General features: G+C 34.1%; 1 protein-coding gene across 1 annotated transcript; it reads left to right on the forward strand.

The window, feature by feature from the left end:
- Window positions 1-6,907: 6,907 nt before the first annotated feature.
- On the forward strand, window positions 6,908-12,192 carry LOC107431645 (ABC transporter G family member 15). The gene is made up of 9 exons (XM_016042616.4): window positions 6,908-7,196; window positions 9,210-9,289; window positions 9,488-9,949; window positions 10,056-10,178; window positions 10,264-10,377; window positions 10,498-10,782; window positions 10,865-11,137; window positions 11,236-11,343; window positions 11,498-12,192. Exons 1-9 carry the CDS (start codon window positions 6,968-6,970, stop codon window positions 11,840-11,842), a joined length of 2,019 nt encoding a protein of 672 aa, XP_015898102.3. The 5' UTR covers window positions 6,908-6,967; the 3' UTR covers window positions 11,843-12,192.
- The last annotated feature ends 89 nt before the right edge of the window (window positions 12,193-12,281 follow it).

Consider the following 12,281-nt stretch of genomic DNA (forward strand, 5'->3'; position numbering starts at 1 on the left):
TGGTTTTATTTTGTATTATCTTACTTGTATTGTAGTTGTATGGTTTCATGTTGCATTATAGTTAATAGTTAGTTTATTAGGTAATTTTGCTAATTGAATGTATATTAAAATTATTTAATTTAGATATTATTTAATTTAGACAATGGCTTGAAAAAGATGCTTAATTCAAAATATAATGCATGAATATGATTGAAGATTGATAATTAAAAAGGCCTAAAAAAACTTTATACAATTTTGAACCCAATGTGTACAATTTTTATCTCAAAATAGCATAAATAAAAAAATTTGGGCCGAGATCCAAACCGATCTAAACCGTTAACCTAACCCAAACCGACCAAGAATCATCGGTTTGGTTCGGTTCGGATTGAACATGATGGTCGGTTTGGTTTGGTTTCGTATCCAATTCAAACCGAATTGGTCGGTTCGGTTTAAAAAAATCTATAAAACCGAACTAAACCACACCGAGCCCACCCCTAGTGGGAGTGAGATCATAAATAGGGAAAATTTTCTAATACTTCCGGAGTTCCCAGGCTCAGTACTTGTCAGGACCCGTCCAGAATTCCTTCCCCGGAACCCTAGACAGCCCTGATCCCAGGGAAACCCTACCGAACCTTCCAACGGAAAATCCGGCAGAGCCTCCCCTAAGGGATTTACTTACCACAAAATTCCCTGCACTGAAAACACACTTCTAAAATTATCCCCTTATTCCTCCCACAGTACTACAAATCGATTCCACAAATTGCAGCACTTAAAAAAATAAATACAGTAATCCAATGCAAAATAAATACAACAAGAGTGAAAGAAATATTACAACTGCAATAAAAGAATAACAGGGTACTGCCGAACTAAAACAGCGAGGAAGATCAAGTCCGCTCCGAGTGAACACCGACAACCTGGTACCTAGAGGAACGGAATTTAAGAGTGTGAGATGCTAATCATCTCAGTGAGCGACCCTACGACTATACCATATAATATCACAGTAATAAGTATAAATAATAATTATTTGGAAATAATAATTTCTCTCAAAACCCTTACAATTCTCTCAGTTGGAAAGGTTCCCCTTTTAAAACATTTTCACAAAACCCTTTATTCATATTCCCCGAAAACCAAGACATCAATTAAATACCAGAAGCGGTAACAATTATATTTTTAATTCCAATTCAGTTTCCAAACATTTTATTTTTAAAACACAGTTCTGAAAATCATTTGATGCACCCACTATATACCAGTGGCGCCAACAGTACCCAGCATCCCAAGGTACCGCCAGACAGGAGGTTATAGAGAGAAACCGGCATACGGTCGCGTGGCGTCCCACAGCGCCGCTGCTAACCTGGTGTCCCGGCCAAAGGGGGGTGGCCGCCCTCTCCGATGGCATCCACAGGACACCCTCATAATATCAACCGCGCGCTACTCACACCCACCTGCGCGCTAATCACAACCGTGTGCACACTAACCATATCACATAATCAGAACACCAGTACGTGCACGGTGCATCTAAAAATCATAAAATCCATAAATTTAAATCATAAAACAAATTTCACATTTTTCATAAGCATAGCGGGCATAATCCATCCGCTTGAACCGGGAAATTCTCCACAATTTCTTTATAATTAATGCCATAAATTCCATGATTTTCAAATCCACCAACTTCCAAATCCATCAATTTAAATATCCACATTTTTCCAAGCATAAATAATTCTCGAAATATCATAGTCAAATCTCATAATATTCCATGGGCATATTTTATAAAAATTGAAATCAGCAACATAACCAAATATTTTCTTTGAAATATTTGAAAATCAAATCGTGCCCAATTTACCATTAAAACCACACCAATTTCAAAATCCTCAAAACCATAAAATAATTCCACACGGCATAAATTTGTAGAATTCGCATTTTCTTAAATCCAATAAATTCATAAATAATTCTACAATAAATCCAATAAATATTTGGCACATAGAAATTAAATTCCAAATATTTAATTCACACATAAATATTCATCAATTAAATTCTCCAAAATTAATTTGAAGGTGGGTCACTCACCTGGAGCACGCAATTAACCCATGATCCACCACGGGATCAATTCTACGACTCACCGGTGCTCCTAGAACAAAATTCACAGACAGTCAAATAAATTAATATTTTATTCGGGTAAATAATACCCGGTACCCGGGGGGTCAAAACACAAACGATATCTAGAATTTACGAGTTATATACCGAATCGAAGCTCGAGTGATACTAATCACAGATCCGGTCTTAATTTTCGATGATCGTACCCGACGGGGTTTGAATTTCGTCGGGAAGCTTTCCGGGTTTCGGCTCCGCAATTCTCCCAAACCGTCGCGAATTGGCGGAAACGGAAGTCGGATTTGGGTTCAGGAGGTCGAACACTGCGGACTGGAGCTGGCCGGAATTTTCGGGTACTCGCCGGAACAGTATTTTCCGGCGGGCCGCCACGGTCACCGGCAACGGTCATCGGAACAGTATTTTCCGGCAGTGGCCATTGGCTGTGAAATTTTGCAGATTTGTAGATCGTGAGGAGAGCAATCCAACGGGACCGACGGTGAGCAAAACGGAGGTCGGACGGCGGAGAAATCACCGTTTGAAGATTTCCGACCCCTCGCCGGAAAACGCTCCGATCCCGGCGCGTCGGTGGTCCGATGGCCGTGATTTTTGGTGGGTAGGCCGGACTTGAGGAGAGGATGATGGGTGTATGGCGCGTGTACTGTATATCGGCCGGAATAGTGCCGATTCGCGGTGGCCGGCGGTGGAGGGGGAAAAATCGCCGCCAAACTTCGGACGTCCAATCCGGGCGCGTCCGGCGGCCGTTCGCCGTGAAATTTGGAGGTTTTGCCGAAAATGAGGTGGGCAATCTGGCTGGCTGGCGCGTGTACAGTAACTAGGCCGGAAAACGTGAAAATGGCCGGCGGCTGGTGACTCTCTCTCTCTCTCTCCTCTCTCTTTCTCTCTCTTCTCTCTCTTTCTCTCTCTTCCCCGAGTGTTTTAACAAATAAAAACCCTGCATGATACTGTGCATGCCACGTGGACCAATCAGAAGCTGACACGTGGCATTTCACTGTTCACCGACCCAAAAACATTAAAATAATACGGTATCCGGTAAACTTCAAACGTCCATAACTTTTTAACCGGATGTCCGTTTTGAGCGTGCCGCTAGTCTGTGAACTCGTATCGACGAGCACTTCACAACCATGCATGAGTCAAAGCTCAATTCCCCATAAACAAAAAGTCAACTCCGGCACCCCTTGGACAGTTTGGACCGCAACTTGTTTCGTCCATAACTTTCAAACCGTAGCTCCATTTTCGACGTGCTACCAGTCTATGAACTCGTGGCATCGTGCACTTCGCCACGGTACCCTAGTCAACTCAAAATTCTCACCGAGTCAAAAAGTCAACTTTTGACCCCTTCGATCAACGGTCAACGGTCAACCTCGGTCAACGTGCACGGATTCCGGTGCGATTTGGGACGGGGTGTTACAGTACTCCTTTCCTTATAAGCTTGACACGCATATAATCTTGCCAGGTCATATTCCATGTCATAAACTGCTATTTTCTTCTCCGTGTGCACTATTTTTTTCTTTTTTACTGTTTTCCTTGGTTTTGATAGCTTTCTCCTTCTCTGACACAACTAGTTCTACTCCAGCAATCTTCAAACTCACAAATCAAGCATACATTTTGTCAAAAAAAGAAAAAAAGAAAAAGAAAAAGAAAAAGAAAGAAAGCTAAGATTGTTCAATTGTAGAGGTTGGAGTTGGGTGACGATTCGATTATCAAATTGACAATTTTGTCAAATATATATATATATATATTACAACTCTGCTTTTCTGGTTTGTCTCAAATTACGAACAACCATATTACCCAAAAATTATTACACCTCTGTATTTTTGCACCAAAGAATCATAACCTTCACTTATATAAAAGGAATACCCAAAATTATTTAACATTTTCTTTACCCATCTGATTATATACACCAAAATTTACTAAAAGAATTTATATACTCCAATGAAAAAAAAAAAAAAAAAAAAAAAAACTATAGAGTTTGGATCACAAAAGAATTTCCATTTTAAATGTCCAAGTCACAATTTCAAAGCGAACCCGTAAAAAATCCAGCAAGACAACAATGGTACTCTCACCAAGAGCCCTTCTCTGTGGCTCTCTCTCTGGCTTGGCCCTTCTTCTATCTCCAATTTTCCTTCTCTTTCTTTCATTTTTTTTTTTTTTTTTTGGGGGGGGGGGTGCAAATCTTGCTAAACAACTTGCAATCAGAGGCTCTTTCCCTTTTATTTCTTCTCTTCCCCATCTCAACTTCATCCACATAAACTTCTTTATTTTCCTTGACTTCATCCACATAAACTTCTTATTTTCCTTGACAATTTTTTTTTTTTCTTTTTAGAGTCTGAAATTGCAAAGTTTAGAATTTTTTTTTTTTTTTTTTTTTGTGAGTCTGAAATTGCAAAGATTAGAAGCCGTGCTTCAAGGCAAAGAGAAGGCATGAAAATAGAAAGAAACAGAGTAACAAAATGTGTATTTGGAGAATAGAAGAGCCGTTAATCGTCTGGATAAAATTAAAACACGTGTAAATATTGAATGAAAGGAGTACTCAGCTGTAAGAAACTCCGGGAGTATTAGAAATTTTTCCTAAATAGAAAGTCAAAATAATATAATAATTTTCAACAAAATAAAAAAAGAAAGAGAGTCATAATAATAATGGTTTTCATAAAATTGATTGATAATTTGATTTATATATATGACCAAATTGCATGCTAGCTGTAGATGGCAGGGTACCCTTTTAATTTTACTTCATACAGTACGGTCATGCATGTGATTTATGCCGCTTCTACTCCCGAGGCAGAGTCTTCCCATCAGTGTCACCCGTCCCTTTTTTTTCTTTTTTTTTTATTATTATTATTATAATTTTTGGTGAACCCCGTCCCTTATCCCATGTGTTGAAAAAAAGAAAAAAAAAGAAAAATTGTCCCTTGTGTATATTTATATATAATTTTATTCTTTTTTCTGGTAAATTATTATTATTATTATTTTTCTGTTTGTAATAGGAAAAAACGGGTATTAACCATCACTAATCGTGGCTAAAAGGCTGCATTCCACAATCATTACTTTATTATGCGTGGTCAATTACTCCATAATCAAAAGTTTCCAACCGCATCATGTGACGGCTAAAAACAAGGATGTTCAAAAATATAATTGATTTCATGAAACCGATCAATTAATTTAATTTAATTTAATTTTTTAGATTAATTTAATAAAATTGAATTGGATTAGATGGAAAATTTAACAATCTAATGGAATTGGATAGTTATCAATCTTAATATTTAAAAATAACCGATTCAAACCAATTCAATTCAATATTTAAATAATAGATTAAAATTTTATTAAATATATGAATTTTATTGATTAAGTTATGTCTTTTAAACAAGATATATCACAGTAGATTATTTTTTATAGTATAAAGTAGTATACTAATATTTTTATATTTATATTTATTATTAATGTTTGATTTTGTATACCGACATTTTTAACTAATGAAATTGACTATAATATTTGTTTATTCTGATAAGGAAGGAATAGAATGTCAATTTGCTTCGCGCACTTCGAAAATTGCAGTCTCTAAGGGTGGTTTTTTCTTAAAAAATCAGAATCAATGGATGGCCTCGGGATAAATTCTTAAGGTTTGAATCGGAGACCGATAGGGACCGAGGAATTAAAAACCCCGCCCGTATATATTTATTTATTTTTTATATTTTATATATTTGAACTATTATATTTTTTAAAAATATATTTTATTATAATTGTAAAATTGGATCTTTATGTATTTTATTATATTTTTATTACATTTTATTCATTTAAAAAAATTTATATAAATTTTTTAGAAAAAAAATATCAATTATAAAAAAAAAATAAACGAGGAAAACCACCCCTCTCGTTCCCGATTGAATCCCCATCCCTCCTAACCTCTAAAGAAATGAGGAAACCGCGGGACAGAATAAAAAATTCTCCCGCGGATGGAATTTTAAAAACCGATCTCGTCCCGTCTCGTTAACATTCCTAATCATAGATGTGGAACTTGGCAAAAAACGTGAAATTTTGCTTTGTAATATTTTGAAGCTTGAAAGCTTGTATGTGTTTGTCAGTTTATGATATGAATATTGCTATTTTATATTTTATGAACAATAAAATTAGTTTGGAACTTGGATTATGTTATTGTAATGTTGTAGATTTTTTTTTTTGTTTTTTTTGGGAGAAAATTGAATTGCTGGTTGTATTGTAATATTGTGGAAGTTTTTTGTGTGAAATTTACTCACCTGAAAATGCATATATTCTCAATGGTTTTTTCTAAACCTATAAATATATGCTTTAAATCGAGTTTGGTCTCTCTCAAATGAATATAGCCAATTGAGATAATATGTGTATACATATATATTTCACTCCCATGTTAGAACTTAGAAGTAAATAATAATAATAATTGAGTATTGTCACTAGTATATATATGATAAAAACTGCACTAGACTTTGTAAAGTTACCGATGAGCGTCCTATTAAGTGATGAATAAAATTAAAATTGCTCATCATTATAAATACGTTCACATATGAAACACAGCAAATAAATAAATAAAATAAATTACAAAGAACCAAACAGTATTAGCGGTGCATTTATGAAAGCATGCATCATTTAAGGCAAGCAAGATTCCAATGGATGGTTGCATATACGCTATTTATAGAAATTAAAAGGAAGGCAATGTGCCCATACCATGCCGTATGGATTAGACATACATGTATTACAAGTCAGTTCTATCCCTTCACCTATAATTATTTATATTTATATATATATATATATAGAGAGAGAGATACTATTACATTTCCGAGTTCTCGGAGCTGACCGAGGGCTTGTGTGTATATATAGAACAAAATAATAATCTCCAAAAAATCAGTGGATGAGTTCAGTGAACAGCGAAAAATTGCATCCAATGGGAACGGAAGCAGTAGAAGATAAAAGAGGGCCGTACTTGGTGTGGGAAGACTTAACAGTGGTTGCTCACCAAGACTTGACTTCAACCAGAAAGCTGCTGAGTGAGCTGAGTGGTTATGCTGCACCTAATCGGATCATGGCCCTCATGGGTCCTTCTGGCTCCGGCAAATCCACCTTGCTCGATGCTTTGGCTGGTTTATCCCTCTATTATCTCAGCTTTTTAATATTCATATTATATTATATAATATATAATTTAACTGTTTTGGTAATAATATATAATTGAACTTGTTGAAAGGATACAAAATATATATTCTATACGCACACATTACCTAGCCAGCTATATCATGCAGTCCGACAAAAATATCTCAAATCGAGATTTAATTAAACTTATGGAAGTAACCAGTTTTTAGATTCAATTCATCAGGCCTAGCTTCTGCTTATTGATTCCACTCGAATTAAGATAGATTTATAACAAGATTAATATATTGATATATTACTGTAAAGTTCTTTCTTTTGCAAAGTATTATTGTAAAGTTCAACTGTGTGTAATTAATTTGTAGAATAAGGCTCATACAGGATAATTTAACAGGTTTAATATTAAATTTTTTTATTAAAGATTACAATTAAAATTTTAAATTAAAAAATAATAAAATATAAATTTAGTTACATATTAAAATTTTATTTAAAAAAATAAATTATTTTAAAATTTAATAATTAATAAATATAATTTTAGATTTTAATTTTACTGTAATCTAAAAATTGAAAAAAAAATTATTATTAAAAATTTGATTTGAATCTCATCGTATTTTTTTATTTTTTTATTTTTGATAAAATTACTTTATGTACTTGACCGACGAACAGACACCTTAATTTGCATAAATAATAAATTATATATTCACTTAATGCGCTACAAAATGTGTCAAAACACCACATGGCCTACCGTGAGTCAAACTTACAGGCATACAAGATTTAAGAGTGAATATAATCAGGCTTAATTGCATTTTAATGTCATTAACTTTTAAAGCTTTGAAATTTTATTTTTTAATTTTTCAATTTAATAAGTTACACTTTCAACTTTTAATGTGTTGCAATTTAAAACTTCTTAATCTTTCGTTAAAAAGCTTAACAACAGTCTTATTTTATCAATATTAAACTCTGTATCAAATTTCAAATAAAATACTAAAATATAAAATTTTAAAACTAGTTCTAAAATTTTTATTTTTAAATATCTTTTAATTTAGACATATGATATAATTGAATATCAGTAGATGTCCTATACTAATTATATTTTTAATAATAAAGTTATTAAAATGCAAAATTCAAATAATTTTAATAATTTACACTTTAGTATTTTCAAATTAAAAAATTTAGAAGTTTAACATCAATAATGTAAAACCGTTGTTAAACCATTTAATCAAAATCAAATAAAATCCAAATTGTTATAAAATAAAATAAAAATTATAAATTTAAATTATAAATCTTTAAAAATTAAGTGTGCCAAATTGCAATTAATGCAATGACTAAACTTTAAAATCATAGACATTGAATGCCGCGTGTGTGTCGGGACCACCAAACGGTTGTTGCGGATTTCCATATATGACACATGAAAAGCCGAAGCCAGCTCCATACTCATCAGCTAAGCCCACGCCCATGCATGTCCATACTCTTGCATTCATTTGCAGATTTACATATATGGCACATGAAAAGCAAAGCCAGCTCCATACTCATCAGCTAAACTCACGCCCATGCATGTCCATACTCTTGCATTCATTTACCTAATTTCTTCCACATACATTTCTATAATTAATAAGCAATACTAAATATCATTCATGTATTAATAAAAAATAAAAATATATATATATATATGTATACGGAAATTCTATGGTGAGGACGGTCCGCATGAGAACCGCAGTATTAGTGACGATTTTTCATAGTATTAACGACGGTTTTTTAGAAAATTGTCACCAATACTATGAAAAACCATCATCAATACTGTGGTCCGCATGAAGACCGTACGCACCATATACGGACTGTATATGTATATATGATGATTTATATATAAATATAACATTCACTGCTTAGAATTAGAGTTACAGCTAGTCAATTTAATCATGAATTTTAAAAACGATATGGAAGTATGTATTTAAAATATTGTTTTATTTTTCTAAAATAAAATTTAACGTTTCTTGCTGTTTTATTAATATCAGGCAGACTCTCGGCAAATGTTAAAATGTCTGGAAATGTGTCGTTGAATGGGAAGAAAAGAAGCACAGACTGGCGAGACGTAGTAAGTATATTTAAATGTAGAATTACTTAATTAATTTAACTAGATTAAATTGGTAAGTAATTATAAAAAAAAAAAAGAAAGAAATAATTTTTTTTGCATTTACTGCTTATAAAAATAGAAAAGCAAAATATGAAAAATACAAGATCCAACGGTTGCTCAAGCAAACATTCTCATACCAATTCAATATTGCTTTTTCAGTCTTATGTAACACAAGAAGATATTTTCCTTGGAACTCTCACAGTCAGAGAAATAATCACATATTCAGCTCATTTGAGGCTTCCTACTAAAATGACCAAAGTTGAAAAGAACGAGATAATAGAGAATACAATCTCCAAAATGGGTCTCCAAGATTGTGCGGAAACTAAGATTGGAAACTGGCATTTGAGAGGTATTAGTACTGGGGAAAAGAGAAGGCTAAGCATTTGTTTGGAGATTTTGACACAACCCCACGTCTTGTTTCTTGATGAACCAACAAGTGGCCTAGATAGTGCTTCAGCTTTCTTTGTCATAAGGGCTTTACGAAACATTGCTCATGACGGAAAGATTGTCATTTGTTCTATTCACCAACCAAGCAGTGATGTATTCGATTTCTTCGATGATCTGGTCCTCCTCTCCGGTGGGCAAACTGTTTACTTTGGAGAATCAAAAATGGCTGTGAAGGTATAATTTAAGCAATGATAAAAAATATGAATTCTGCTTTTATATATATATAACAGAGTTACTGAGTATCTGCTAATAATTATGCTTTTTTAACAAATTGAATCAGTTCTTCGCTGATGCCGGATTTCCTTGTCCAACAAGAAAAAATCCTCCAGACCACTTCCTCAGATGCATTAGTTCAGATTTTGACAAAATATATGCAACTCTAAAGCAATCTCAAAAGAATTATGTATGTGCACTTCAATCGAATTTAGATTAAGTTTGTTTTGACCAAGGCCACATGAACATTGTTCATTGAAATCTTTTTCCCTCAGGAATCAACAATGAATTTGACAACAGAACAGATCAAAGCAACACTCATCCAAAAATTCAAGTGTTCTGAATTTTCGATGGATGCCACGAAAAGGATCCGACAAATCAAGCTCATTGTATGAAGTTTTAAGTCCCTTACCATTTTACATCCCAGCTTATCAAAGCTGTATCACTTCCTATACATCATTTTATGACAAAACTTAAAACTTTATCACAAGCTCTAACTAAAACTGCAGGAACAACCTCCTAATGAATCAAACAATGGGAGTGCAGCCGGATGGTGGAACCAGCTATGCACATTGACATGTCGGTCTTCACTAAACATGTCTAGAGATATAGGATACTACTGGTTAAGGATTGTGTTCTATATCTTGGTATCAGCAAGTGCAGGCAGCTTCTTCTTCAACATTGGTACCGGCAATCGGGCAATCTTGACGAGAGGAAAGTGTGATGGCTTCATCTACGGCCTCATGATATGCTTGGTTATAGGAGGCATACCTTTCTTCATCGAAGAGCTAAAGGTAAATTAGACACGTAATTTTCTTGATTTTTCCTGAGTTGGTGAGATGAACTTGCTATTGAGTTTGACAATGGTAAAACCAGGTATTTAGGCGTGAAAGATTGGGAAGGCACTATGGAGAAGCAGTGTTTGTTCTTTCCCACTTCATTTCGTCATTCCCATTTGTCGTCGCCATAGCTATATCTTCAGGAACTATACTTTACTATATGGTTAATTTTCATCCCGGATTTTCTTACTACTGCTATTCTTGTATCAACCTTTTTCTCTGCATTGCCGTTTCGGAAGGTTGTATGTTAATTGTTGTAGCTCTGGTTTCCAACCTATTGATGGCCATAGGAATAGCTGCTGGTGTCAGTGTAAGCAAACTTCTCTTGGAAATTTTATCATACAAAAATAAATCATTATGTATAATATACCAGTCTAATATGTAGCTTTCAAGCCCCTTTATATGTAGGTATTCATGATGATGCCGTCAATTATTTTCCGGAAGCTGTCTGAAATTCCCAAATTCTTTTGGCGTTACCCAATATCATATCTGAGTTATGCTGCATGGTCAACGCAGGTATAAAAATAGAGAGAAAGAGAGGCATTTGGCAAATTGCTTTAACAACTAAATAAAGAAATTGTGCATAAAAAATTGAAAAATCAACAAGAAAAATCATGACTTGTATTATTGGGCTTCAGGTTTACTAACTGCATTACTACGTATGATACAGGGTCAGTACAAAAATGACATGATTGGGCTTGAATTTGATCCTCCGACGGCCGGAGAACCAAAGCTGAAGGGCGAGATAATACTCCAGGACATGTTTGGAATTCAGCCGGACGTTTCAAAATGGTGGGACTTGATTGCTCTGTTTTGCTTGTTGGTTCTACAACGAATAGTGTTCTATATGGTGCTGAAATACAAGGAAAGAGCATGGCAACTTGTAAACAAACATTTTGCTAATATACCTTTCAACCAACACCAAGTCAAGAGCGAGAAATTCATCATCTCCAAGAGACACCAAACTCTCATTCCGTTGTCTTCTCAAGAAGGCCTTGGATCTCCATTGCCATAGCTACGCTTTTTCGTCCTAGTGGAAACCGTATCTATACTATTACAAGAGATATCACAGCATCTAATTTAATAAAATTTTCAAATCGTGTATCTGCTCTTTATATTATTCTTAATGATATTGATAATTAAGATCTTAATTTAAATATGTTGTTTCGTCGGGCAAAGAATGGCAAACCATCATTTCCTCTACCAAAGATCCAATGTTGAATCCTGCACCCCATACAAAAGAATATTTTGTTTTAATGTTTTTTTTTTTCTTTTAATTTTATGATAATGGACATATTAATTATTTTTATATAAGTAAGGCAGGAAACTTACCAAAGTCGATAAGGCCTTGCAATTTAATTTGGAATATCATGAATTAAATGATTCTTTATAAGAACTAAAATAAAAAGTAGGGGCTCATCCTGGGCTTGGGTGCAAAATTAGGTAGCTTCATC

This window comes from Ziziphus jujuba, chromosome 11 (genome assembly GCF_031755915.1).
Source record: "Ziziphus jujuba cultivar Dongzao chromosome 11, ASM3175591v1".
NCBI lineage: Eukaryota > Viridiplantae > Streptophyta > Magnoliopsida > Rosales > Rhamnaceae > Ziziphus > Ziziphus jujuba.

What these genes read in the sequence shown, in the direction of transcription:
- LOC107431645 (XM_016042616.4), top strand. Translation starts at nt 6,968, where the DNA reads ATGAGTTCAGTGAACAGCGAAAAATTGCATCCAATGGGAACGGAAGCA. An exon ending in TCCGACAAATCAAGCTCATT is followed by an intron (nt 10,378 to 10,497) that starts GTATGAAGTTTT and finishes CTAAAACTGCAG; the next exon opens with GAACAACCTCCTAATGAATC. An exon ending in TCTTCATCGAAGAGCTAAAG is followed by an intron (nt 10,783 to 10,864) that starts GTAAATTAGACA and finishes TGGTAAAACCAG; the next exon opens with GTATTTAGGCGTGAAAGATT.